This window comes from Microcebus murinus, chromosome 10 (genome assembly GCF_040939455.1).
Source record: "Microcebus murinus isolate Inina chromosome 10, M.murinus_Inina_mat1.0, whole genome shotgun sequence".
In the NCBI taxonomy this organism is placed as follows: Eukaryota; Metazoa; Chordata; class Mammalia; order Primates; family Cheirogaleidae; genus Microcebus; species Microcebus murinus.
Genome location: NC_134113.1, coordinates 58,401,092 through 58,428,901, shown reverse-complemented (window position 1 = coordinate 58,428,901; position 27,810 = coordinate 58,401,092). Strand labels below are relative to the sequence as shown.

Sequence of the window (27,810 nt, the reverse complement as noted above, 5' to 3'; positions counted from 1 at the left end):
TTTGTTGCCCGGGCTAGAGTGAGTGCCGTGGCATCAGCCTCGCTCGCAGCAACCTCAAACTCCTGGGCTCAAGCGATCCTCCTGCCTCAGCCTCCTGAGTAGCTGGGACTACAGGCATGCGCCACCATGCCCGGCTAATTTTTTCTACATATATTAGTTGGCCAATTAATTTCTTTCCATTTATAGTAGAGATGGGGTCTCGCTCTTGCTCATGCTGGTTTCGAACTCCTGACCTTGAGCAATCCGCCCGCCTCAGCCTCCCAGAGTGCTAGGATTACAGGCGTGAGCCACCGCGCCTGGCCTGCGGGTTTTTTTGTTTTCCATTTTTTTTTTATAGATGAGGGTCTCACTATGTTGCCTAGGCTGGTCTCAAATTCCTGGCCTCTAGTGATCCTCCCACCTCAGCCTTCCAGTTGCTGGGATTATAGGTGTGAGCCACCATGCCCATTGAGACAAAAAGATGAATGAGTGACTTCTGAGGGTACCTGATAGCCCACACACATGTCCTGGCCTGTCCTAGATATGTGGTTGCCATGTGGCTGGGGTGCCTTGCCTGGGAGAAAGGAGGACAGAGGGCACCCAGGGTTCCCTTTAAAGGAGATGAATAATCTCCCTGCTGGGCAGCCCCCCACCTAACTCCCCTCACACACTAACAAAAAACCTGGCCAAGAAAGAGGCCTTTGTCCTAGGACATCTGAGGCTGAGGGGGGAGGGGAGAAGACTACAGGTGAAAGGACACTTCAAAGCAGCCAGCTGCCCCTCCTCCTCAAAATAGCTCCCCTACCCTGTTCCTAGAGCCCAGGTTTTCCTTAAAGGAAGGCTGTGTCCTAAACGCTCACCTGCCTAAACAGCTGGGAGGCTAGACACCTGGTCCTTACCTTCAGCTGCCTTCCACTTTGCTATGACTCAGTTTCCCTGTCCCTACAACCTACATAAAGTGTAGAGATCATTTTTGACTGGACCATCACGATGGAACTCATCACCGGCATGGAAGAAACGCAGACCTGGCTGGACTCCTAGGCTGAAAGGAGGGCTGGAGAGGCTTGGAGCCATGTGTGCCCCCGCTGGCAGGGAGCAAGGTGGGGGCGGGGTGTAGGCAGAAACCACACCAGGCTCAAGTTTCCTCTCTTGGCCAGAAGGGGCAGGAGGAGAGGAGAGCCTGGGGAAAGGGGAGGGTTGGAGGAAGGACGAAGAACTCAGGCCGAGGGCGTCAGGGAGGAGGCTGGTGCGCCTGCTTGGGGCTCCCTGCCCCAGCCCAGCCCCAGCCCCAGCCCCAGCCTCCTCACTCAGAGCTCAGCAATGGCCCGGGGGCGGGGCGCGGCCCTCGCGGATTCTCAGAGGTAGCAGGGATCCTCGCCCAGGAGGTGTCAGCTCAGGCCCAGCCTCCCCAGAGACAGCACCCGGAGCCTCCTCTCCTCACCTTGCTGGGACTCTGCCACAGGTGCTTGAAAGGTGGGGTGGGCAGGTGGATTCCAGTGGGATCTGAGGGGCAGGCTGGGAAGGGCGAAGGTAGAGGGGGAAATAACCAACTTTCAGGATGTTCTTAGGAGGTCTCAGACCTTCCCAGACTGCTCCAGGGTTGAGAATCTGACATCCTTGGGAACTCCTCTATGAAAAGACCTAGATGGCTTCCTGAGTGCTCTGGGATCTTTGGGGTGGGAGACTGGATGGGGACTACAGGGTGGGGCTGGGAACCCTTCAGCTAGTGGGCTGCCCTGGGAGAGAGAGTAGACTCCCAGCTACATGCTGTCACCCTCTCCCCTACCCATTCCAATCCACTGCCCTGTCCAGCCAGCTGGGAAGGCTTGGGGGAAGCTAAGGAATTGAAGACACTGGATCTCTGGACCTCTGAGAAGTGTTGTTGCAGCAAGATGGGGTGGTGGGTACTGGGTGTTCCCCTCCCATTACTCCTTCTCTTTCGGGGGGCCCAGGAACAGTAGAGATCCGCTGGAACTGGAAGGGAGATGAAGGCATCCTAACCCCAGCGGAGTTCCTTCTGACTGGAACTCTTGGCTGATTGGGAAGTAGGGCATTGGGAAGCAGGGGAAGAGAAGAGGGGATATCAGATCTGCTGGGGTTGGGATTCTCTAGTCATTGGTCCCAATGGACTGGAATTTGGGGTCCAGGCATAGAGTGACAGGACAGTAGAAACTTGCCCCTCTCTCTCTTGTTTCCACACACAGGTTTGAGTCGGGCATGCCCCTGGGGCACTGAGCTCACTCTGATTGCCTCTCTCTTCCCGTTTCCTTCATTTTTCTTGTTTCTCTATCTCACCTCTGTGTGCCTCTCTTTGGGGATTCTCCCTAATATTTCTAAATAGGTTGCTTACTTGCCAACCCACACCCCACGTTTTACTGACCTCTCCCCATCCTTTTACTGCCTGTACTGACACTTGGAGAGGTGGGATAGTCCAATGAGCTTCAGAAGAGGGACCCTTCTCATCATTCCCTCTTGTCAAGGAAGTTGAGAGCCCTGGAGCAGCAGTGGAGGCCAAATGCCTTCCTCTCCCCAGCATCACTCTCCAAACGCTGCTGGCCCCATATCCCTGATCATAAAGCTCCATATCATTCTGTGAGTATTGGGGGGACTATGATAAAATCTTTCTGGGCTGGTAGGACCATCAGGATAAGAATAAAGAAGATGGCCGGGTGCAGTGGCTCACGCCTGTAATCCTAGCACTCTGGGAGGCCGAGGCGGGCGGATTGCTCGAGGTCAGGAGTTCGAAACCAGCCTGAGCAAGAGCGAGACCCTGTCTCTACTATAAACTTTTATTTTTTATTTTTTTTTTTGAGACAGAGTCTCGCTTTGTTGCCTAGGCTAGAGTGAGTGCCGTGGCGTCAGCCTAGCTCACAGCAACCTCAAACTCCTGGGCTCAAGCGATCCTTCTGTCTCAGCCTCCCAAGTAGCTGGGACTACAGGCATGAGCCACCATGCCTGGCTAATTTTTTCTATATATATTAGTTGGCCAATTAGTTTCTTTCTATTTATAGTAGAGACGGGGTCTCGCTCTTGCTCAGGCTGGTTTCGAACTTCCGACCTCGAGCAATCCACCCGCCTCAGCCTCCCAGAGAGCTAGGATTACAGGCGTGAGCCACCGCGCCCTGCCTGTCTCTACTATAAATAGAAAGAAATTAATTGGCCAACTAATATATATAGAAAAAATTAGCTGGGCATGGTGGCACATGCCTGTAGTCCCAGCTACTCGGGAGGCTGAGGCAGGAGGATTGCTTGAGCCCAAGTGTTTGAGGTTGCTGTGAGCTAGGCTGACGCCACGGCACTCACTCTAGCCTGGGCAACAAAGTGAAACTCTGTCTGAAAAAAAAAAAAAAAAAGAATAAAGAAGATGGATTTTAGTCTCTGCAGATGACTCTAGTTCTACCTGATCCACAATGTTGGGGAATAAGAGAAAGAACACCCAACCCAGTAGGAATAAGATGTTGTGTGACCTTAATACACAGGCTAAACTGTAAAGTGGGAGCTGCTTATTATTGTAAAAGAAAAGGGACACCGGGAAGCCTACTTCCCCAGTACCTCCCCAGTTTCTTTGCTCTATGGTGCAGAATTGGATCTGACTACACCTCCCTCCCTGAGCTATGCCTCTGCCTGCCAGTTCCCCTGTCCTCTGAAATACCTCCTAAGACCCAGAGGGACCTATACCTGGTGTATAGACCACTATCCACCTTTGAGTGTATAGGGAAAAACCTCCTATAGCCTGGTGCAATCTTGCTACTATACTAGAGAGCTGACTGGAGCTAATCCAGACATTTTCCTCAACTCCCTGTCCCCGAACCTCTTTCTTCCCCCTGCTCCTCTCCTTCTATGTTCTCATTTTCCTTTCCCAGGAGGAGGGGGAGACTGAGCTCCAGGTTTTCTTGGGAAGGGGCTGATATATAGGCTCAGAGACAGGGGCTACCTGGAGTCCAAGCTTGCTTGGGTCAAGGGAGTGAAGTTAGAAGCAGCCTAGTGATCATTTTCTGGTCTCTTTTCTGGCTTTGTGTTCTTTCCTGTAAATCCATATGGTTGGACTAGTTTAGCGTTTCTCAAGGCAAGGTTGATCTGTTGTATTAGAATCACTGGGGCACTTGTTAAAATGCTGATTCCTGGGTGCCTGCACCTATGAGTTCAATTCAGTGGGTCTGAGGTGGATTTTAAGAATCTGTGTTTTTACAGGTAGCCCAGGAGAATGTAGTGACTCCCTGAGCTAGATGCTACCTACTGCCTCTCACAGCACGGAGGGCCTCTAGTCCTATCTCTATTTAAAGGAACAGACCGAAGGTGAAGCAATTTGGCCAAGGTCATGCATCTTGAAGTCCAGAGAACCCCTTCTCCTACCTCTAGGGCAGGATCTTTGTACTACACCTTAAAAGTTAAATCCAGAAAAATAAAGGAGAGACAAATGGGGGGGTAGGGTGGGTGAAGAACTATGAGGCAATAGTCTTGTCCCTGCCCCTAAACCCCTTCTCCATTCACTTTGCCTTTGGGCAATTTCCGTCAGAACCTGGGTAGGGGAGGGTGGGGTTCCGGTGTTGAAATGGCATCCTGGACAGACATAAACACCCCACCCACTCTGCCCACTGGCCTAAAGCCTGTGCCTACACCAACTCCCAGCTCTGGTGATGGCAATATGACAAGGGAGTGGAGGGAGAAACTAGGGGAAATCCTCTTTCAAAAGGATAATTTGTAGTTTCCACTAATTTTGTGGTAAGTCAAAGAGTGGAATCCATATTAAATAGCTGTGGCGGGCCATCCTTGTGATGAGTGGTCTAAGGTCATGGAATTTGAGGTCATCCAGTCCTATCCTCTGTCCTTCTGTGAGTTTCCTTCACCTCTAGCCTGCTTTCCTTTCCTTATATGGCAGTGCATGTGTGTGCGTGCACGTGTGTGTGTGCATATGTGCAATGTCTAGCTCTAAGAGATCAGGAGGCCCCTGACAAATCTACCTGGGATCTCTTATGGAAGGCAGGTAAAACATTCAGGGAGAGACAGGTATCAGGGAATAGGGAGGCAGCATGAGGAGAGGGACTGACAGAGAGAAGATAAAGGCAGGAGTAAGGGTTTTGCTGAGAACACTAAGCTGTCCAAGCAGAAAGGGACCTCTGTGTTTAACTTGTCCAACTCCCTAGTTTTACAAATGCGGAAACAGAGGTCCGGAGAAGTGCGATGGCTTGCCCAATGCCACACTGCTGCTTTATGGCAGAGCTGCAGCTAGAGTCCAGATCGAAAGAAAAGGGATTGGAGGTGAGTGTGCATTTAAGGCTCTAAAGAGATATTACCCAGAAGAGAAAAGACACAGACTCTACAACCCTAAGCAAGAGCGAGACCCTGTTTCTACCAAAAATAAAAAAAATTAACTGGTGCACCTAATTATGGTGGTGAAACCCTGTAGTCCCAGCTACACCAGAGGCTGAGGCAGGAAGATTACTCGAGCCCAGGAGTTTGAGGTTGCTGTGAGCTATGATGATGCCACTGCACTCTACCCCAAGGGAAAGAGCAAGACCCTGTCTTCAAAAAATAAATAAATAAATAAAAAGAGACAAACTCTACAGAAAGAACTGACTGATGTAGGCTGCCAATAGAGGACTAGAGTATGGAGACACAGGGTGGGATGGAAAGTGCCTGAAGGCATTATAGGCAAGGAGAGTCAGATTCCAGACCTAATCCTGATATTTTTCTGCTTGGATCTCAGTTTCTGAATATGCCTTATAGGATCTTTTTGAAAACCAATCTCATAAACTAATGCTTGTAAAATGCCAGTACAGTTTTTGACAAGTAAGTCTTTGTTGTTGTCATTATATTGCCTCAAAAGAGGAAAGACCTCCTGTTATATGGGTTGGGGTATGGCCAAAATGACCCTGTGAGGACACAGGGAAGAGGTCCTGTGTCTCCAGAGTCCATTCCTACTCTGCCTCTGCTGCCTGCAGCTGATAAACCCCTTATCTGGTGCAGGCGGGGGAGCCAGGGCCAGGATAGGAGGAGAGGGCAGGGCTGCTATCAGCCCCCAGGCCTGGGCCATATCATGGAGAAGGGGAGAGGCTGTCTGCTGGCTCTTTCCACAACTAGTCTTGGGGATCCCCAAGCACGTATTCTCATCTTAGGAAGGAAAGGCATAGACCCTAAAACTGAGGCCAGTGGAGGAAAGCTGGGATGACTTCTGATGTTGCCACAGAAAAGAGAAAACAAACCAAAACAAAAAACCCAGAAGATCTGACTCTGCCCCTGGCTAGAAAAACCATTTTGGGGAGTAAGAAGTAGGGGAAAGAGAAGACACCTTGTCTGGAAAAAAGGTAAAGACCTATGTGCTTCCAAAGGACCCGACTAGGGCCATAATAGGTGAGGTAGAGATCACACTACAGAAAAAGACTTTCTAGCTTAAGGGGTTGGTTAATGAGACCAGCATGAGTGAGGGGGATGGGGTCTCTCCTTCCCCCATGTGAAGCTGGAGGGAGCCCCTCTCTGGGGCAAACTTGCTGATCCTAGCAGGTGCAGCTCTAACACCCTTCTTCCTTTAACACAGGTTTCTGGGGCCATTTGGGCTTTGGGGGAACCTGGACCAGACCCTGGTCCAGTAGGATGCCCCCGTGTCCTCCCCAGCAGAGCAGGAACAGGGTGATACAGCTGCTCACTCCGGAGCTGGGCGAGATGGAGCTGACTTGGCAAGAGATCATGTCCATCACTGAGCTGCAGGTGAGGAGGGAGCAGGAAGGGAGTGGGGAGTGGGGATGAAGGGAGAAGCAGGGAGTTGGCCTGTACTGAGGCAGGGGGTGGGAGCAGGCAGGGCTCAGGGCTGGAAATGTTGCACATACTAGAAAAGGGAGGGTTGGAGTATGGGGAGATCTGGATGGAAGACACTGAGGAACGTTGAGGAAAAGGGGGTGTGGAGGGGCAGGGATAGGAGTGGTGGGGAGGGAAGGATGTGATTGGGGTGTAGGCTTTCTCAGCAGCCATCTGCTTACATCTCTCTCCACCCCAGCTCCTGCTCTGCCCTCCATTGCTCACCTTATTCTCTTCTGAGTTCCCTCCCCTCAAATCCTGCCCTTTTTCCCTCATTTCCTCCCCCTGCCCTTAGCAGCGGGGCCCCTTTCCCCCAGGTAGCAGTAGTTCAGAGGCCTCAGGAAGGGGAGTCAGACTGTGCCGGGGTCCTCTCCTCCTAGTGGTTGGACAAAAGGGTGACTGTTGGCTTAACAATGATGCCTTTGTCTCCAGCTGGGCTGGAACAGGGTGGCTCCCCGATGTGGGTTGGGGGCCTTGTTTCCAGCATGCTCTCTTCTCCTCACTGCACCTGGGCAGGGACAGAGGAACTGAAGAGGAGAGGGCAGAGCTTGTGCTGGCTCCCCACGGTGTTTCTTAGCCTCCAGCCCGCCCCCTTTTCCTCTCCTGATGCCATGCCTGGTGCCCTCAGCATCTGCCCTAGGCCCTCCTGCCACACAGCAGCTCCCTCTGCTGGGCACACAGGGCATGGCCAGGGTCTGAACTTGACCCTTTGACCCTAGATAACCGCAACAGGAAAGTGTTCTGAGGGGTCATCTTGGATAACAACGCCTTATCTTCCTGAAGGAAATAAAGGAACATGAGCCATTTCAACCCAGCAAGAACTTTCTCCTGAGGAGATTTCATAAATGTTCCAACGTTAGGTAGTCTTTTCTGAAGTCTGACCTCAGTGACTTCCATTCTTGCTTAAGTTGCTTTCTTCTTGGAAGAGGGGCATCACAGCTTTGCAAGAAGCTTCCAGTGATTTTTAGCACCTTATTCTTTCCTTTACTATCTCGCAGGGTCTTTCAGAAGAACCAGCTTGGTCTTGAGAGAGTGCTGGTTTCTCTTCCTGTCTCCAAACCTCTTTGTGTCTTTTCTTGCAGGGTCTAAATGCTCCAAGTGAGCCATCGTTTGAGCCCCAAGCCCCATACCTTGGACCCTCGACACCCCCAACTTACTGCCCCTGTTCAATCCACCCAGATGCTGGCTTCCCCCTTCCTCCACCACCTTATGAGCTCCCAGCATCCACATCCCATGTCTCAGAACCCCCCTACTCCTATGGCAACATGGCCACACCAGTCTCCAAACCACTGACCCTCTCAGGCCTGCTCAGTGAGCCCCTCTCAGACCCCTTGGCCCTCCTGGACATTGGGCTGCCAGCAGGACCACCCAAGCCCCAAGAAGACCTAGAATCTGACTCAGGATTATCCCTCAACTATAGTGATGCTGAATCTCTTGAGCTGGAGGGGACAGAGGTTGGTCGGCGGCGCAGCGAGTATGTAGAGATGTACCCGGTGGAGTACCCCTACTCACTTATGCCCAACTCCTTGGCGCCCCCCAACTATGCCTTGCCACCTACTGAGAACCCCTTGGCCTTAGATCCCTCCTCAGGCCCTGTGCGGGGTAAGCCCACTGCACGGGGGGAGGCAGGGAGTCGGGATGAACGTCGGGCCCTGGCCATGAAGATTCCTTTTCCTACAGACAAGATTGTCAACTTGCCGGTAGATGACTTTAATGAGCTGTTGGCAAGGTACCCGCTGACAGAGAGCCAGCTGGCACTAGTCCGGGACATCCGACGGCGGGGCAAGAACAAGGTGGCTGCCCAGAACTGTCGCAAGAGAAAGCTGGAGACCATCGTGCAGCTGGAGCAGGAGCTCGAGCGGCTGGGCAGTGAACGGGAGCGGCTTCTCAGGGCCCGAGGGGAGGCAGACCGGACCCTGGAAGTCATGCGCCAACAGCTGACAGAGCTGTACCGTGACATTTTCCAGCACCTTCGGGATGAATCAGGCAATAGCTACTCCCCTGAAGAATACACACTGCAACAGGCTGCGGATGGTGCCATCTTCCTGGTGCCCCGGGGGGCCAAGATGGAGGCCACAGACTGAGCTGGCCTAGAGGGGTGGGACTGGTGATGGGAATTTCCTTCCTTACCTCCTGATAAAGGTACCCCCTAACCCTGGGACCCAGAAGGCAACAATGGTAACAAGGTGTTTGGGAGCTCCCAGGTGTTTATAGAGGCTTGCCTTGAGGGAGCATGAGAGGGCAGGGTTGGAATGTCTTCCCTGACTCAGTCTCTCAGATCTCCAACCTCCACCTCTTGTCTAAGCTTTGGTCTATAAAGTGCTCTACAGAAATAGCTTTTCATTGTGTCTTCCTTCTTGAGGGAGGGTGATGAAGCTGAGCACTCCACAGTGACCACTGCCTGTTGGGGGTAGGTAGCGAATACTGCCAAGCTCATTTCTTCCTCAGAGCTCTGTATGAGAGGTACACATAAAACGGGGTTGAGCAACATGGACATCTCCCATCTTCATCCCTTTTCAGAGTGATAGGCCATGCATGATCTGAGGAATCTCACACCTCCTAAACCCTATTTATAGAGCTTGGAGAGCTGCCAAAGCTGTTTAGACCTTCTATACAAGTTCCCTCCTCTGTTAATCCTTGGAACACAAAAAAAGCTAGAACACCCACAGGACTTTTTTCTATTCTTTCCCTCCTGCTTACCTTTTTTTTTTTTTTTAATTATTATGGGTACATAGTAGTTGTATACCTTGAGTGAGTGCCTTGGCATCAACCTAGCTCACAGCAACCTCAAACTCCTGGTCTCAAGCACTCCTGCTGCCTCAGCCTCCCGAGTTGGAACTGGGACTACAGGCATGTGCCACCATGCCCGGCTAATTTTTTCCTCTATATATTAGCTGGCCAATTAATTTCTTTCTATTTATAGTAGAGACGGGGTCTCGCTCTTGCTCAGGCTGGTTTCGAACTCCTGACCTGGAGAAATCCGCTTGCCTCGGCCTCCCAGAGTGCTAGGATTACAGGTGTGAGCCACCGTGGTCGGCCTAGTTGTATATCTTTATAGGCTACATGCGATGTTTTGATACAGGCATACAACATGAATTAATCAATCTCCTGCTTCTCAGCCTGGGTGCTAATGTGCCTGGGCTTGCTCAAACTGAGCAAATGTGCCTGGGCTTGCTCAAACTGAGAAAGCGGTTCTTGACTGGAATGAGTTTGATTAGACACCAAAGTTTCAGAGGATTTCATATCCAAGCCTTGATAAAACCTGCTCTACAGTGGTGTAAAATATGCATCCTGTGAAACTTTCTTTTCCTGATTATATGAGACAAACACTATCCAGTTCTTGTTTGGGGGCCCTCCTTTTCTAGATTCTTTAAGTTTTGCTTACTAATTCTTTTTTTCAGACAGAGTCTCTCTGTTGCCCCAGCTAGAGTGCCGTGGCGTCAGCCTAGCTCACAGCAACCTCCAACTCCTGGGCTCAAGCAATCCTACTGCTTCAGCCTCCCAAGCAGCTGGGACTACAAGCATGCGCCACCATACCTGGCTAATTTTTTCTATCTATATTAGTCAGCCAATTAATTTCTTTCTATTTATAGTAGAGATGGGGTCTCAACTCTTGCTCAGCTGGTTTCAAACTCCTGACCTCAAGCAATCCGCCCACCTCGGCCTCCCAGAGTGCTAGGATTACAGGCGTGACCACATTGGGCCTGCTTACTAATTCTTTCTTCTTGAAAAAGAATATAATTGGACTAAGTATCAGAATTCCTTAGCCACATTAAGTCCAATCAAACCTTCCAGAGGCCAGGCGTGGTGGCTCACACCTGTAATCCCAGCACTCTGGGAGGCCAGGCGGGAGGATTGCTCCAGGTCAGGAGTTCGAAACCAGCCTGAGCAAGAGTGAGACCCTGTCTCTACTATAAATAAAAAGAAATTAATTGGCCGGGCGTGGTGGCACGTGCCTGTAGTCCCAGCTACTCGGGAGGCTGAGGCAGCAGGATTGCTTGAGGCCAGGAGTTTGAGGTTGCTGTGAGCTAGGCTGACAGCCAGGGCACTCACTCTAGCCTGGGCAACAAAGCAAGACTCTGTCTCAAAAACAAACAAACCTCCCAGACAGGATGGGTGTGGTGGCTCACACAAAGTAATCCCAGCACTTTGGGAGAGGGGAAGATCACTTGAGGCCAGGAGTTCAAGAGCAGCCTGGGCAACATGGCAAAATCCACCTCTATAAAAAAATTTAAGAATTGGTTGGGCATGGTGGTGCTCACCTATAGCTCCCAGCTACTCAGGAGGCTGAGAGGGAGGATCGCCTGAGGCCAGTTTGAGGCCTCTGTGAGGTACAACCACTCTACCCAGGAGACCCTGTCTCTGAAAACAAAACCACATCTCCTGGCTTCCAGCTGGGGGGTTCCTTATCTTCTGAGCCACTGAAATTAGTTTACCTCTTTGGAGTATTTTATCTCTATCCATTTATTTAACTAGTTCCTCTACAATGAAACCTTATTTCCAAGTTCTAATATAGACACCACAGATGTTGAGACACAAAAACAGATTAAAGATGTAGAATCTTCATGCCTTTAAGCTTAGGGAATGAAAACAACTTGAATCTTCTCAAAAAATTCATCTTTTTAAAAAAAATGCCCCCACATTTCAAGTTGTAAAAGGTAGAGCCCTTAAGTTAGTTCTTCAGAAATCTGATTTTTATATTAAATATTATGATGTATAATTAAAAAGAAACTATTTTACTAGTTCACCCGACAGGATTTTTTATTCTTTCCAAGCTCACAAATGTGTCAATTCCTGGCTTCAGATGTCTACTCAAGAACCAGATAGCTGGCTAACAAATACTTGTTCACCAAAGACGAGATATATCATGCCCCTCCACAACTCCACGCAACAGATGGTAAGCATGGCTCCCAGTGGAGACCTACTGAGCTCAATGGCAATGTTAGCTTGTACAACTTGATTTTCCCTTGTCAGGGGAGCTAGAAAAAGCACATGCTTAAGTGGAGCGATAGTAAATAGCTTACTTCTACTGGGCCAAGACTTACTTCTGCAGTGAGAGCTTGTTTCTATTTTCATTAAACCATGACACTGAATGGGATAAATTTCAACATAGTAAATGAAAGTGTTAGACTTCAACAACCAATACTCCCTAACCTGAATTTGAACATGTATTAAGATATTTGTTTTTCCATGTTCTCTAAGCAGTGATGCCCACATAATGCCTTGTGCCTTAAGGATCTGAGGAAGCACTAGTAAGGGATTAAAAAGAGGCTGCTACTGGCTGGGTGTGGTGGCTCACATCTGTACTCCTAGCACTCTAGTAGGAGGGTGAGGTGGGAGGTTTGCTTGAGCTTAGGAGTTCTCAAGACCAGCCTGAACAAGAGCAAGATCCCATCTCCACACACACACAAAAAAGAAATTAGCCAAACAACTAAAAATAGAAAATATTAGCCAGGCATGGTGGCATGTGCCTGTAGTACCAGCTACCTGGGAGGCTGAGTCAGGAGATCCCTTGAGCCCAAGAGTTTGAGGTTGCTGTGAGCTAGGCTGATGCCACCGTACTCTAGCCCAGGCAACAGAGTGAGACTCTGTCTCAAAAAAAAAAAAAAAAAAAGCAGCTGCTAAAAATTATAATTTACCAGACAACTGGTATGTCAGACACCTACATTTCTGATCCCCAAATCTGAAATGGTACAGTATATAAAGTATGAAGCTATTTATCATAGATACCATTAAGACAAAACAAGCAGAACAAAGTCAAACAAGTTATTTATTAAAAAACCCATTCACAAAATAGAATGACTAGATTAATTAGATAGAGCTGCAAGCAGCTTACGTCCACTGCATGGCAGTGAGAATGAAGTACAGTGGCTCAGATAAAGGTTGTCCTCAACAAGGATGTTCCTGCAAAAGGAAAAAGAGGTTATGAAGTATTTACATAAGCAGAGGTGCCAGATTTTACAATTACATACACTGTGCCCAGCCTCAATTTGGTTTGAAATGCCTGTCATTTTTTTACTTGGGAAATACAGAGCACTCTCTTGTTGACCATTACCTTATAAAAGCTTACCTTTTAGCCATGAACTTGGACAGATGAGTTTCTGGCTTTTTAAATTTTTTTTAAGAGTTCATAAGACAGTAGTAGCAGACTCCTCCCTAGAAAAGTAAAGAACCTTTAGAACTAGCTCTTTTCTGAGACCAAGTCCCATCTCAAGCTAAACCTCCCACCTCCCATTAATGGTCCACCCATCCTCCCACCATTTGGGGAAAAGATTCTAATGCATTACTTTGAGCCATTGTTTTAAGGAAATGGGTCAAAGGAAGGTAAATAAAATTAAAGGGCAAAAATATATTACGATAGTAGAAATTAATATGCTCACTTCCTTCAATTAGGAGACACCAAAAGTAGGGTGTCAATTTAAAACAATTCATCTCCAGAAAAACCAAGTTCAGCTTAACTGGACTATTTTGGCTCAATATATTAAGTAAAATGCAACAAAACTGGATTTTTAGGTAACTATATGGATGTAAGTAAAATCTGTTCTTACCTACAAGCATAGCAATAAAACCTTTCCTCCTGGTTCTGACTGCTAGTCCTAAGAGTCAGGTGTGCCTTACTCTTGTCTGCCTCCTTCCTTGCGATGATCACTGAAACTTCACTCCCTCCTAGCTTTCAAGGAGCGTGTCGTGGCCTGTCCCTGGCTTATCTGTACTCCACATACCACAAGTGTCTACTCTCAGCTGCAGAGTGTCTGAGCTCGGAGCCATTCGCGCTATACTTGCTAGCAGTTCCTAGTAGCTGAACATCTCTCCTGGATCTTTAAAGGCATTGTCACGAATCCTGAGGTATCTGCAAACTCCCTCAATAGTTAAGGTTCCACCTGCTATTGCAAACTCAGCCAATATCATGGAACTATCACCCATGCTTTCCCACCCACCACCACCTCCCACCCTCCTCCAACCACCCTCCCCCCCAAACTTCCAAGTAACACACCCATGGGATGGAATATACAATTCCTATTGATAAACAAATCTCTATGCTACTAGGTACAATGGCACTGAAATTATTAGGGTAAAGGCAAGGCTCAAAATAACCTATGTACAAATAACAATTATTGGATATTAACTGTTGATGGTTTAGAAATCATTTTCCATACAATTAACACTATAGGATGGTTGTGTAATCTTGTGCCATATAAAGGAAAACTGCAGTTAACATGAAATTATGCAGAAAAGAATATGATTCCTTCTATTTTTATAGTTTCAATTTCTAATTTAACTACTGTGGTAAACCTATAACTTCCGAACACCCACCCAACCAGAACCCAGTAAAACTGCAGTTTTCCTTTAATGTAAGCCTATTTTTATGTTCATTAAAATTCTTGCTGGTACTGGTCATTTTAAAGAAGTCTCCGAAACACTTCTAATCTGTGGATTTACGGGGTGGCATTAGCCACAGCTGGTTTCTATTATCTGGCAGAGCTTTGAACTTGAATTGTGGTAGAAGCATTCAACATTATCAGGGGTAGTGGGTAGGGAAAAGTCCAAATCTCTGCCAGTCCCAAATCCATACAGTTGTCATTTCATTCAAGAGAATTAAATCGTTTATTGATTACACATGATAATGGTTGATACACAAGCTTCATTCCCATCTATAATTTTTATCTGGTACCATTATTCAATTTAGATATATTGCATAGGATATGCCAACAATCATCTTTATAACCAATAATTCCATGATTTTTCCTTGCATGACCCCTTTTAATGGTGAACTTCAGGTCACAACAGTAACCATCAGTTCAACTACATCAAGGTTTCTGAAGACAATGGCTTCTCCACCCAAGCAGGTTGTAAATGAATTTCAAATAGAACCTGGCATCACCCTGAAGGAATTCTATCTTCACACTTTTGGGGAAGTTTACCAAAATGGCTTCAGAGTAGACTAACTTTACACAGCACATTTAAAAAAAAAAAAAAAAGACACATTTATTCAGCGTCATGATCAGACTATTACATTTAGCAATCAACAGCATGGGTGCAAAAAAAAAAAAAAAAATCTACATTAAAACCCTTTGTTGGAATGCTTTACACTTTCCACAGAACAGAAACTAAAATAACCTGTTATACAATTAGTCACAAATACAGTCCTCGAGTTTTTTGCCCATACACATGAGTATTGTCTAAAACATGTCTTCTTTGTAGCAGCTAGGCCCTGCCACCACTGTGCTTGGCTGAGTTCACAAATCTGTTGTAACCTGTAGCTTCCCTGTCACTTCTCTGGCTCTCCTCTCCTGCTAAGCTTTGTTTCCTGTTGAACAATATGGAATAAAGTTGTTAATCTAAACATATTAAGACTCATGGCTACAATCCAACAGCAAGTTTTGTTCCCACAAATTTTGCTGATCTGAATATTAACTTAATATCCACAATTTTACTGCAATTACAATGTTAACTATGTTGCACTGCTCAGCTACATTAGGGTTACTGGGTTCATCAGCAATTTAAGAATTAAGCTACACACAAAAAGGTGCTTACTTACCTGGGAATAATTAAAACCTTCTGCCACTGCCATAGCTACTGCTGCTACTGGAACCACCATAGCCACCTGAGAACAAAATTTTTCTTTTTAAGGTTTGGAAGTGCTAATAAAAATGTTTTTATATTTGAGATAATCAAAAGCTTAAAAAATTTGACTATTTTAAAATGGCCCCAGTAGAACTGATAATGGAGGTATAGAGGTCACATTAAGTTTTCCAATTTAATTGCAAATTATACCCCCTTTTGGAGGTTTTCAATTGTCAGCTTTTTAAAGATTTTGATTTTAGAGATGGGGCTCTTGCTTTATTCCCCAGCCTGGACTTGATTCCTGGGCTGAAGGAATCCTGTATCATGCTCTCAAAGTAGCTGGGACTATAGGTGTATATCATAAAGTCCCAGCTTTTTATTGATCATATATATACCACCCTAAAGAGTTAATCCACTGCTTTCTAGTAGTAGCTATCCTCTTATATTAACCAATATTACATACACACTATACCTTGGTTTCGTGGTTTGGCAAAGTATTGGCCTCCACCACCATAGGGGCCAGAGCTTCTGCCTCCAAAATTTCCTCCCTTCATGGGTCCAAAATTTGAAGACTGATTGTTGTAATTGCCAAAATCATTGTAGCTTCCACCACCTCCAAAATTGCTTCCTAGGAATGCAAAGAGGGCCTTTGTCTGTTACTTGAGGAATATAAGCCCCAATTCTGTTTAGTGTTTTATTCAAAAGGCTGTATTATCTGCCTGCCTTCCTCCTCAACTCTGGTGGCTCCAAATCTTTGTATTTCATTCTCTGGGGAAGGCATGCAGTACAATGATCTAACTTGCCATGACATTAAGAGTTTTTCATGACGGCATTTACAAGCACACTCTCCAGTCTTAAGGCCTTTATGGATTCAGGGCCACTGCAAACATAAGTTCCCTGGATGTAACAACTGAATGTCTAAGGTCCCAAAGGAGTTAAGATACTAAATCCTGCCATTATGCTAATCTAACTCAAACACACCACTATCTACTTCTCAGGGAGTGAGGCGGCCCCAGCTTAAAGCTAGGAGGAGGTAGCATAGCAAGCTGTTTTTTAATATACCATGCACTGTACCACACAATGCTTTAAGAGCTTCAAACCCCAATATGGGCAGCACAAACTCTAAAAGGCTAATCTAGCTATCACACCAAGTACTTGGATCACTGGATACCTACCACTACCACCGCCAAAGCCGCCTCCGCCTCCTCCGTTGTTATAGCTGTCATAGCTGCCACTCCCGCCATAGCCACTGCCCTGGTTTCCATAACCCTGTCCACCACTTCCATAGCCTCTGCTTCCACCAGAGTAACCAGGGCCGCCTCCTCCATAACCACCTATAAGAATACAATTCTTCTCAATAAGACCAAAGTATTTAACAGTAAAAATTTGTTCAATGGCTAAAGGCCTGCTCACAGCATGCGTGTTATGGGCCAAATGTAACTTGTCATGCACTAGTTTTAGTCTCTAACTAGCCTACTCTAAAGACAGAGATTGCTAGGTATTTTTGCCAATGTACTCCTTAAAAGAGCTTACCATCATTACCAAATCCATTGTACCCATCCCCACTGCCACCATATCCACCACCACCACGGCTGCCACCAAAGCCACCTGGAAAGAAACAAAGTTGTAGATTAGAAGTATACATGAACAGCATTTATGTCTTGGAAACACCTCCTGTACTGTAAATAAAAAGATTTTCATATTCAAGATTTTAACTTTTGGTTAGAAAAACTACATGTAGATAACATATAACTTTGAAATTGTAGGCCAGGACAAGTCACACAGGGAAATCAAATTACAAGCTTTCTATTACGTTTTAGTAAACCTTAGCTAACCACACATACCTCGACCACTGAAGTTTCCTCCACGGCCAAAGTTGTCATTCCCACCAAAACCACCTCCACGACCACCACCAAAGTTTCCAGAACCACTTCGACCTTAAGAGACAGAAGAGTTTAAGCGTTAAACCACACATATTGTTATAACTCTAAGTTATCTTCAAAGTTTAATTAAACAATAGTCAAACACACCTCTTTGGCTGGATGAAGCACTAGCCATCTCTTGCTTTGACAGGGCTTTCCTTACTTCACAGTTGTGGCCATTCACAGTATGGTATTTCTGAACTAAAAAAATTTAAGATAAAAAGAACATGATCTTAGGGTTTAGAATATCACATGGATTTCCGAACACTTAGTAAATGCCAGTGATCTGATACTTACTGACAATCTTATCCACAGAATCATGGTCATCAAAGGTTACAAAAGCAAAGCCCCTCTTCTTGCCACTGCCTCTGTCAGTCATGATTTCAATCACTTCAATTTTCCCATACTGTTCAAAATAGTCTCTTAGGTGATGTTCTTCCGTGTCTTCTTTAATGCCACCAACAAAGATCTTTTTCACAGTTAAGTGGGCACCTGGTCTTTGAGAATCCTAACAGGAGGAAAACCATTTATGCTACTTAGATTACCAAAATTGTTTAAGTTTAGAATACTTCCCAAGTCTGAGTCCACTAGCAGAACATCTCCAAATGAATATGGGAAGAAGGGTAGGAAAAAAACACTCACTTCTCTGGAGACAGCTCTCTTTGGTTCCACAACTCTTCCATCCACCTTGTGTGGCCGTGCATTCATTGCTGCATCCACCTCCTCCACAGTGGCGTACGTGACAAACCCAAAGCCCCTGGAGCGCTTGGTGTTTGGATCTCTCATTACCTGAGAAAAATGTTAATTCATTTAGCGCATATACTGACCCCAGAAATTACTGACACTAACTTTCTGAATAAAAGGAAACGTGATGCCAGTCCTTCATACAAAGCCCTGGTTTCCCACTACCCTACATTTAAGAGGCAGCTTTTCCAATCAGAAAACAAGTTCCTTTGGAAGTTTACTTCTAACTATAATACCATTAACCTTTTTTAGTATTCAGACAGAAACTGCACAAAGGTAAACCAAGGGAGCTGACCAATTCTATTGCCTTTTGTCCCTTCCAAGTCTTACCACACAGTCTGTGAGCGTTCCCCATTGCTCAAAATGGCTCCTCAGACTCTCATCGGTTGTTTCAAAGCTCAATCCTCCGATGAATAGCTTCCGCAGCTGTTCGGGTTCTTTAGGAGACTAAAGTAGGGGAAAAAGCATTACACGGGCTTTAATACGAAACAGTTTCCACTAAGGAGAAGCAAAACTAGACGGTGGCGTACGTAGCACGTATTGTTCGTTCGGGTCGCAACAAGACACGTGCTTGCCCCCATTAGGGGAGGTGGTTCGCTGGGGGCTGGGAGTGCTGGGAAGCTGCAAGCGCATGCGTCCCTACTCTCCCTCTGACGCACGCGCAACAAAAGGCCTGGCAAGGAGGGGTGCATCGCCAAAAAGGGATTAATAGCTCTTAAGGTAACTCGCTCACCGAGACAAGGCAAAAAATACACCGTATGTGTCTCAGAACTTTGCAATGAGTTACGAGCCAGGAGTGATACCCAGTGGTTGACGGACGGCGGCCTCATGGCGAAGAGGACAAAATGGCGACTTGAACTTTGGGAGGGGTAGGCCCTGGAAGCGACCGAAGAACCGTCGAATGGGCTGGCGTGCAAGCAACGAAACCAAGCCGCATCCTACCGCATTGAGGATGGGACAAGGGAGAAATTCAAATTGGAAAGGACTTGTTACTCACCTCTGACTTAGACATGACGGCAGTGGGAAGAGAGACTTCAACGATGCTTCCTCGACAGCGTCCACGGACAGAAAGGAGTAAGCTAACGAACGTATCTGCCAGCCTACCTTCGGCCTCTCTTTTTTATCCCGCCTCCTAGCCTTCGGCATTGGTAGACCCCGCCCCCACCTAACTCTGATTGGATAGTTGAAATCGCTTACTCCTACGATTGGCCTGTGGTACCACACGCTGTGAAACGTCACCCGTTTGGGCATTCTAAGTAGTCTCCACCCCTTGAAGTCCATTGGTTCCCGAGTAATTTTATCCTTAACCTGTCTGATTGGTTAACCGAATAATCATTCATATTTGAACCCAAAGCGTTTAAACGTGTTTTTAATACTACACGCCCAAACATTACATTTAACTCGCTTGACAAAGCATTATTAATACTATACATTAAAAAGCAGGTAGCTGGTGACGATTTTTTTTTGCAACAACAGCCTGTTGAGCGCATGTGTAGTAAAATGGAGAATTTACGCAGGCGCATTAAGAAGTTCCGTCTGCCTCTTGGAAACACGTGAAATGGCGGGCGGGAGAGGGCAGTGAACCTACGGCGCCTGCGTCGTGGCGGGAGTTATGCTCCGCTTTGCGCATGCGTAATGGGCGGAGTAAAGGTCTCAGCCCAGGATTGGTTGCGCAGGCGCAGGGAAGGATCCGTTTTGGCGGGCGGTTGGCGTTGCGCAGAAGGCGGCGGCAGAGGTGGCTTGTGGTGCCGTCTCACCATAGAGGAATAGGGCAGAAGGTAGCGTGAGTGATCATTCTCGATCCCGGGTAAGTGGCACACAGTCTTATTTACCCATACGAGGGCTTGAACTGACTCCAGTTAGGCCCGTTATTGTGTGAAATGAATGGACTGCGGGGTGGGGGAAAGTGAAGGGGCAGCGGTGGGTCGGGCCAACCAATAGTAGAACAGGGGGCGGGATGTCTTATCCCTGTAGGTACTTTGGAGCTGTGCGGCCGACGAGTGTGACTGGCGAGTGTGCAGGCCAATTGTGTCTGCCTTGAGCTGCCGACTGATCGGCCCTTGGGCCATCGGAATGTGGGAGGCGGGCTTTCCCCTCCTGAGCAGCGTCTCACTGAGCCAGTGAGCACCGAGCGCGCGGTAGGTTGGGCTTCTCCAAGAGGCAGCGGTTTGACTCCAATGGGGAATGCGGGGGTCGGGCGGTTAAATGGATGGACCAAATCTGGAGCTAGTAGACGGACAAGCGGACGGACAGCCTAAGGAAGGCGCTCGGACGCGTAGTCCAATCGGCTCCACAAACCAGGGAAGTCTTAGACTCGGGGTTGTGAGGAAGGAGATTCAATGACCGTGATGGTGTGGGAGGGTGGATATTTCATCCACAATGACTTCTAACGAAGCCTTTAGGCCTTCGTCCCGTACACCTCCCTGTTAGAAAAAGTGTACATTTGTTCCTGTATTGGGCATTTTTTCCCCCCACTTCGGTACGTCCCACAGTCCACCAGTTTAGATTTTGGGGAACGGGGGAGGTTTTTTGACTTTGAAAACTCGCTTCTTTAGGGAGGCGGACTTAAAATGTTAGAACGAATAGGATAAATCCATGTAGTGCCGCGGAAAGGCGTCCGAGAAAAACCTCCATCATAATAATGCATACTTCCACGGACAGATAGGTATATTTATAGGCCATAGAAAAAGTTTTGGAAATCTACACATCAAAATGTGTTAGTTATAGGGACAAAGTGGGATCGAGGCAAGTTGGTTCTCTGTGGTTTAAATCTTTGCCGGGATAATAAATTGTGATTAAAATTAAATAAAAATGAACTCTGTTGTTTTTGTGTTTCTAGTCATAATCACATACTTCTCACCACCTCTTTTCTCTCTTTCATTATTCATGTTCCCAATGCTTTTATTTTAGTTTTTACCAGGAAATTTACCACGCATGTATATATTTACACCATTAAAGATTTCCTAAGCCCCTCTGCTTGTTCCCTTGAGGATGTCTGACTGGCTAAAAAGGAAGCTGCTTACAGAGAGTGATATTTAGGGTTTTGGGAACCGAAGACTCATACATACATCACTTGGATTATTTTTTACCTTTTGATTAGATTTCTTTCAAAGTGTAATTTACCTGCAGTCTGCTTCATGTTGGCAGTGCCCACTCTACTTATTCCAGGATCTTTGGAAAAGATACAAATTTTCATTACGTATTGGCTGTATCAGAGTCTTACTGCTTTATTGTTCACAGATTTATTTAGGGTCAAGGAAAAATATTTAAATACTGTAAGAAAATCAACTATATATAAATTACACTTAGGATTAAGACCTTTCTGACTTTATACCAAAGACAAATGATTTTAGTGAAGTTTACAATGAACAGAGGAGAGATTTCCATGTTCTCTGGCACTTGCAAAAGGACAAACCTATATTTTATACTTGGTTATAAACCTGTTTGTAGATATGCTAATAATGCATTTGCTGAGCTAAGAACTAAAGGGATGTGAGTTAAGGGTATCTGTCTTGGATTAATTTAGGTTTGAAAGGAATACAATCTTGATCTACTGCAAAGTTTTTCAACCTCAGCACTATTGATATTTTGAGCCACATAATTCTTCATTGAGAGGGTGGGTGGGTATCTTGTGCATCTGTGCATTGTAAAATGTTTGGCAGCATCCCTGGCCTTGACCCACTAGATGCCAGTAGCATCTCACTTCTCCCCACACCCCCATTTGTGACAATCAAAATGTCTCCAGACATTGCAAAGGGGGGGGCATTGAAATCTCCCTTAGATTAAAAACTCTTAATCTAAAATGCTAGGATTTGCTGGGTTCAGTAACATGAGGCTGTAGTCCCAGCTACCCGGGAGGCTGAGGCAGGAGGATCACTTGAGCCCAGGAGTTCTAGGCTGTAGTATGATGGTGGCATTGGGTAAAGGCGGGATAAGATGTGTGGTAAATGGATCACTAAATCCTATTGTTTATGTCTTCAGATATAGAATGGATCATTACTCCGCTAGATAAAAGGAAATTTTCATTAAGATTTTTTACCATTTCTTGCAATTTAAACATATAATTGGTTGCATCTTGTGTTTGTTTTGTTTCCTAAAATAATGGCATTTTTTTTTTATGAGACAGAGTGTCACTCTGCTGCCTGGGCTAGAGTGCCGTGGCATCCTTGCTCACAGCAACCTCAAACTGGCCTCAAGCAATCCTGCCTCAGCCTCCTGAGTAGCTGAGACTATAGGCATGTGCCACCATGCCTGGCTGTTTTTTTCTATATATTTTTAGCTGTCTAAACAATTTCTTTCTATTCTTAGTAGAGACAGGGTCTCATTCTTGCTCAGGCTGGTCTCGAACTCCTTAGCTCAAACATTCACTCACCCACTTTAGCCTCCCTGAGTGCTAGGATTATAGGCGTGAGCCACTGCACCTCAGCGAGGATTATGGGGGTTTTTTTTGAGACAGAGTCTCGTTTTGTTGCTCAGGCTAGAGTGCTGTGGGGTTACCCTAGGTCACAGCAACCTCAAACTCCTGGACTCAAGCAATCCTCCTGCCTCAGCCTCCCGGCAGGGCCTACAGGCATGTGCCACCATGCCCGGCTTATTTTTTATATATATGTTAGTTGGCCAATTAATTTCTTTCTATTTTTATAGTAGAGACAAGGTCTCGCTCCTGCTCAGGCTGGTTTCAAACTCCTGACCTCGAGCAATCCGAGGCCTCCCAGAGTGCTAGGATTACATGCTTGAGCCACCACGCCCAGCCGAGGATTATGTTTTTGAAGAAAGTAAACTTTGCCCCAGATGCTTCTTACATTTTTCACTTGATTTAAGCCTCTTTCCTTTTGTGAGATTCTTTTGAATCAGTGTCTCAAACTTTTTTGACTTTGACCCTCAGTAAGAAATATATTAACATTTTACACTGACCCTGTACATCCATTGAAACAAGTTTCACTAAACAAATGTGCAAAGCACTCTGATACTGTCTCATCTACGGTCTGCTATTTTGTTTTCTTAAAAAGGCCTATTTGCACTGAACTGATTTCAAAGCTGTTTAAAGACCTGTAGTTGGGGGTGGGGGTGGGGCAGGGATAATAACACTGATCTGAAGAATAGGTAACCAAGCAATCATGCTTGGATTACTTAGATTACTTACATTACTTAGATTACTCTTAGTGGATTCCTCCCATCTTCACCCCCATTTACTTGTACAGATGGTCCCCAACTTATGATGGCTCCATTTAGGATTTTTCAACCTTAAAATGGTGCAAAAGGAATACACATTCAGTAGAAACCATACTTGGAATACCCATACAACCATTCTGTTCTTCACTTTGAATACAGTATTCAATAAACTACATGAGATATTCAACACTTCATTAATAGGCTCTGTGTTAGATGATTTTGCCCAACTGTAGGCTAATTTAAGTGTTGTGAACATGTTTAAGGTGTTACGTTCAGTAGGTTAGGTGTATTAAATGCACTTTATTTATTTATTTATTTTTTTTTGAGACAGAGTCTCGCTTGTTGCCCAGGCTAGAGTGAGTGCCGTGGCGTCAGCCTAGCTCACAGCAACCTCAAACTCCTGGGCTCAAGCAATCCTGCTGCCTCAGCCTCCCGAGTAGCTGGGACTACAGGCATGCGCCACCATGCCCGGCTAGTTTTATATATATATTAGTTGGCCAATTAATTTCTTTCTATTTATAGTAGAGACGAGGTCTCGCTCTTGCTCAGGCTGGTTTCGAACTCCTGACCTCGAGCAATCCGCCCGCCTCAGCCTCCCAGAGTGCTAGGATTACAGGCGTGAGCCACCGCGCCCGGCTTGCACTTTATTTTTTGTTGTTGTTAAGAGAGCCCCACTCTTGCCCAGGCTAAATTCACAGCAACCTCAAACTCCTGGGCTCAAGTGATCCTGCTTCAGCTTCCCAAGTAGCTGGGACTACAGGCATGCACCACTACACCCAGCTAATTTTTCTATGTTTAGTACAGACAGAGTCTCTCTCTTGCTCAGACTGGCCTTAAACTCCTGACCTCATGGGATCCTCCTGCCTCAGGCTCCCAGAGTGCTAGGATTACAGGTGTGGGCCACCACACCCAGCTTAAATGTACTTTCAAAACAGTATTTTCAATTTATGGTGGGTTTATCAGGACATAATGCCATCTTAAGTCAAGAGCATCTGTGTAAACAGATTAATTGGTGACCTTTTCTTACTGTTTTTACTAATGCATTTTACTTTGAAATATTATAGGACCTGAACTGAGACTTCCTACTTTACTGTGGTGTGCAAGGAAAAATTGCTTGTTTTACTGTGAAGTCTCTTACAATATGGTGGTAGGTGCGATGAACATTTCTCTCTGGTGGGGAAATTTTAGTCTGCCATTTTTCATTGAAATTCTGAGATTATCACATTGAAGGCTCTAACTTTAGAAATATTTTTTGCCTTTAGAGAACCTGGTTTGGTTAAATTATACCCCTCTGTTAATACAAAGTGTTGAGCCCCAGTCATGAAAGTTAAAGCACTTGTTCTTGGTACTTAAAGACATACTGTTGCAACCAGATCTAAAAGGGTTGTTCTTTAGAAGGGAAAATAACATATCTTCACTGATCTGTGTGAAAACTAAATAGAAAGCTTCTATCTGGGTACTAGATCAGGATAATAATCAGGGAAAGAAAAAGAAAGAGCATTTATCTGAAGTAACTGGATTTTTATATGGCTAAGAAAGTTTTGGAGATTCTCAGAGCCCTTGCCAATACTCAAGTAAAAAGGTTGGTATCCAGGGTACAAAGATTTCTGAGGAAGACTAATGAGTCTTTTTTGCTTTTATTGAGGTATTTCTGTAACTACTTAGCATGATTTCTATATCTTATTGGAATAGCCCATTTAATAATTCCCCATAGTAAAGCAGTTCTAGCCTTTATTTTGTCATTTTACCTGGTTTATTTTTATTTCCATTTACCTTACATGAAATTGAGCCTAAAGCTGTGTTATGCTATTGATTTTTAAAGTAATAAATTATAGTGCAGGTTACAACTTGACTCAGTATAGCTTTTTTTTTTTTTTTTTTTTTTTGAGACAGAGTGTCACTCTGTTGCCTGGGCTAGAGTGCCATGGCCTCAGCCTAGCTCACAGCAACCTCAAACTCTTGGGCTCAAGTAATCTTCTGCCTCACCCTCCCTAGTAGCTGGGATTACAGGTATGCGCCACCATGCTCATCTAATTTTTTCTATATATATTTAGTTGTCCAATTAATTTCTTTCTATTTTTAGTAGAGACGGGGGTCTCGCTCTTGCTCAGGCTGGTTTTGAACCCCTGACCTTGAGCAGGCCTCCTGCCTTGGCCTCCCAGAGTGCTAGGATTACAGGTGTGAGCCACTGCGCCTGGCCTCAGTATAGCTATTTACATATTGTTATTCATGAGCTTGGACTCTGGGTAATATCATCTTTTTCTCCTGATATAAACTTTGATTTTGCTTCCATACTTACAGAGGATGACTTTAACTGATCATTGTACTGACAGGAAGGAGTCCAGGTCATCCTGAGAGGAGTTGGCTTGTACAGAGTCCAAGATGCAGATTTGTTGGATTTCTGCAAACCACTCGAAGTCACATATTTATTTCTGATGACAACTTTACACTTGTGCTGGAAGAACACCCACAGTGACAACTGCTGCCTATGTTTAGTCTGTCCAGGAACTCTACCAGCTAGCATGTTTGCAGAAAAACCTACACTGTTCTTGTTAGCAGCTATGTAAACATTAGACCTTTCTGAGTTTGTCTTCTCAGGTCTACCAGTTTATTTTTGGGCAAATCGTATCCTGTGGTTGCCTTACTTTACCCTTTGAAGTGAGGGATTAAACATTTTAGGCATTCTTTGGGTTACTTGAAGCCCAATTCTTTTTGGATCAATAAATGGTTTTACATATGTCTAGTTTATGATTTTTTATTTTTATCTTTGAGACAGAATCTTGGTCTGTTGCCTAGGCTAGAGTGCCGTGGTATTGGGCTTGCTCATAGCAGCCTCAAACTCCTGGGCTCAAGCGATCCTCCTGCCTCAGCCTCCAGAATAGCTGGGGGTACAGGAACATGCTACCATGCCTGGCTAATTTTTTTCTATTTTTAGTAGAGACAGGGTCTCACTCTTGCTCAGGCTAGTCTTGAATTCCTGACCTCAGGCAGTCTTCTGCCTCAGTCTCCCAGAGTGCTAGGATTACAGGCGTGAGCCACTGCTCCTGGCCAAGTTTATGATTTTTAAATTTTTATTTCCCTTGTGTATTAGTTTCTTGTAGCTGCTATAATAAAGTACCACAGATTCGGCTTAAAACAAGAGGAATTTATTCGTTTCACAATTCTGGAGGCCAGAAGTCTGCAGTCAAGATGTTGAGCCCCTTCTGGAGGCTCTAGGGGGGAGTGCGTTCCTTGATGGTGGTTGGCATTCCTAGGCTTACAGCTCATATTTCTCTGCTCTGATTTCCTATTGTCTTCACCTTTGTGTATTTGTCTCAAAAGTTCATCTGCTTCTCTCGTAAGGATACATGTGATTGCATTTAAGACTCACTTGGATGAACCAGGATAAATTCCTCCTCATATCTTTTAATCAAATCTTTTGCTATATAAGGTAGTATTCACAGGTTCAAGGATTAGGATATGAAACTTTTTTGGAGGGCCACCATTCAGACCATTACACCTTGATTCCCTAATCCCTTCCCAAATAAATTTGACCTGATTCCAAAAAAAGGTTTTGAAAAATGAAAGAGAGGCTTATGAAAAATAAAAGGCTCTGTAACCTGTATTCTCAATCTACTCCTGCCATTCATTAACTAGTGATATAACCTTGGCTGGGCCATTTGCCCTCTTTGGTCCTTAGTTTCTTTTTTTTTTTTTTTGAGACAGAGTCTCGCTTTCTTGCCCAGGCTAGAGTGAGTGCCGTGGCGTCAGCCTAGCTCACAGCAACCTCAAACTCCTGGGCTCAAGCGATCCTCCTGCCTCAGCCTCCTGAGTAGCTGGGACTACAGGCATGAGCCACCATGCCTGGCTGATTTTTATATTATATATATTAGTTGGCCAATTAATTTCTTTCTATTTTTATGGTAGAGACGGGGTCTCGCTCAGGCTGGTTTTGAACTCCTGACCTTGAGCAATCCACCCGCCTCGGCCTCCCAGAGTGCTAGGATTACAGGCGTGAGCCACGCGCCCGGCCTTGGTCCTTAGTTTCTTCATCTTACATGGAATGAGTTGGATAAGTGATAGCTCACATCCTTTTTGACCTCCGACTTTTGTGATATGACTTCTAAGTCATCTTGGAGTTTGTTTTTTAAGTGAATAATTTCACATGCAAATTAAACATTCCAAATTCTAACATTTTGGGCCTGTATAGTCCTATGGTATTCTTGCCTAGAACTTGAGGGACAGAAGATTGAGTTATTCGTTAATTGTCAGCTTGGGATATTAACATAGGGTAACAAAACTGCTTGATAACTGTGCTTAAACGTTTTTGAAGAAAAGATTTTCTACAAAGAGTGTAATGGCCTAACTGGGCCATTTTTACTCTCGTAGTGAGACTGTGGACTATGTAGTCTGGATTTCCTTTCCAATAATAGTATTTATCAAAATTAAACACTGACAGATTTTTCTACCATAAACTAGGTCATGGATAGAGTAAAAATGTTCACATGTCTGAATCTTAATCTTCACATTTACTGAGTATCTCTTCCATTGTGTTTTATTGCTAGGAAGGACACTAGAAGGCATGAGCTTGAGATGGTGTACTTGAAAAAACTGTTTCAAGATCAAGTTTTATAACACACTCATTATTTATTTCTTC

At 45.4% G+C, this 27,810-nt stretch overlaps 3 protein-coding genes across 11 annotated transcripts in view; 2 read left to right on the top strand and 1 right to left on the bottom strand.

Annotated features, from left to right (window-relative positions):
- Positions 1–1,155: 1,155 nt before the first annotated feature.
- On the top strand, positions 1,156–9,104 carry NFE2 (nuclear factor, erythroid 2). Of its 6 annotated transcripts, XM_076007324.1 has the most exons (5): positions 1,156–1,441; positions 5,124–5,238; positions 6,096–6,284; positions 6,515–6,684; positions 7,854–9,104. In XM_076007324.1, the coding sequence occupies exons 4-5, from the start codon at positions 6,571–6,573 to the stop codon at positions 8,853–8,855; spliced, it is 1,116 nt and encodes a 371-aa protein (XP_075863439.1). In that variant the 5' UTR covers positions 1,156–1,441; positions 5,124–5,238; positions 6,096–6,284; positions 6,515–6,570; the 3' UTR covers positions 8,856–9,104. The 6 variants fall into 6 exon arrangements, with proteins under 6 accessions (XP_075863439.1, XP_012619882.1, XP_012619886.1 ...); XM_012764428.2 differs by lacking the exon at positions 6,096–6,284; XM_012764432.2 differs by lacking the exon at positions 6,096–6,284 and having other exon boundaries at positions 1,156–1,452.
- A 3,419-nt stretch (positions 9,105–12,523) lies between these two features.
- Positions 12,524–19,133, bottom strand: HNRNPA1 (heterogeneous nuclear ribonucleoprotein A1). 3 transcript variants are annotated; one of them, XR_001153902.3, is made up of 12 exons: positions 19,000–19,133; positions 18,333–18,449; positions 17,901–18,047; positions 17,556–17,766; positions 17,367–17,459; positions 17,181–17,273; positions 16,870–16,944; positions 16,512–16,670; positions 15,809–15,964; positions 15,311–15,376; positions 12,842–12,927; positions 12,524–12,675 (listed from the first exon to the last, which is right to left on the bottom strand). XR_001153902.3 is itself a non-coding variant. In XM_012764320.3 (11 exons), the coding sequence occupies exons 1-10, from the start codon at positions 19,012–19,014 to the stop codon at positions 15,321–15,323; spliced, it is 1,122 nt and encodes a 373-aa protein (XP_012619774.1). In that variant the 5' UTR covers positions 19,015–19,133; the 3' UTR covers positions 14,603–15,079; positions 15,311–15,320. The 3 variants fall into 3 exon arrangements, 2 of the variants coding, with proteins under 2 accessions (XP_012619774.1, XP_012619787.1); XM_012764320.3 differs by lacking the exons at positions 12,524–12,675; positions 12,842–12,927 and adding an exon at positions 14,603–15,079; XM_012764333.3 differs by lacking the exons at positions 12,524–12,675; positions 12,842–12,927; positions 16,512–16,670 and adding an exon at positions 14,603–15,079 and having other exon boundaries at positions 19,000–19,132.
- Positions 19,134–19,635: 502 nt separating this feature from the next.
- Positions 19,636–27,810, top strand: part of CBX5 (chromobox 5) — a 40,703-nt gene continuing 32,528 nt past the window's right edge. Inside the window, exons 1-2 of one of the 2 annotated variants that reach the window (XM_012764357.3) lie at positions 19,636–19,809; positions 19,977–20,140. The gene's annotated coding sequence lies outside the window, so the exon portion shown is untranslated. The remainder of the gene's footprint in view (positions 19,810–19,976; positions 20,141–27,810) is intronic. The other variant, XM_012764342.3, reaches the window with a different exon arrangement.

Excerpts from the sequence above, each read along its gene's own strand:
- NFE2 (XM_012764419.2), top strand. The coding sequence starts at position 6,571 with ATGCCCCCGTGTCCTCCCCAGCAGAGCAGGAACAGGGTGATACAGCTG. Across the intron at positions 6,685-7,853 it reads TGTCCATCACTGAGCTGCAG|GGTCTAAATGCTCCAAGTGA; the intron begins GTGAGGAGGGAG and ends CTTTTCTTGCAG.
- HNRNPA1 (XM_012764320.3), bottom strand. Across the intron at positions 17,274-17,366 it reads TGCTTCATCCAGCCAAAGAG|GTCGAAGTGGTTCTGGAAAC; the intron begins GTGTGTTTGACT and ends CTGTCTCTTAAG. Across the intron at positions 16,945-17,180 it reads AGGAAACTTCAGTGGTCGAG|GTGGCTTTGGTGGCAGCCGT; the intron begins GTATGTGTGGTT and ends GTTTCTTTCCAG.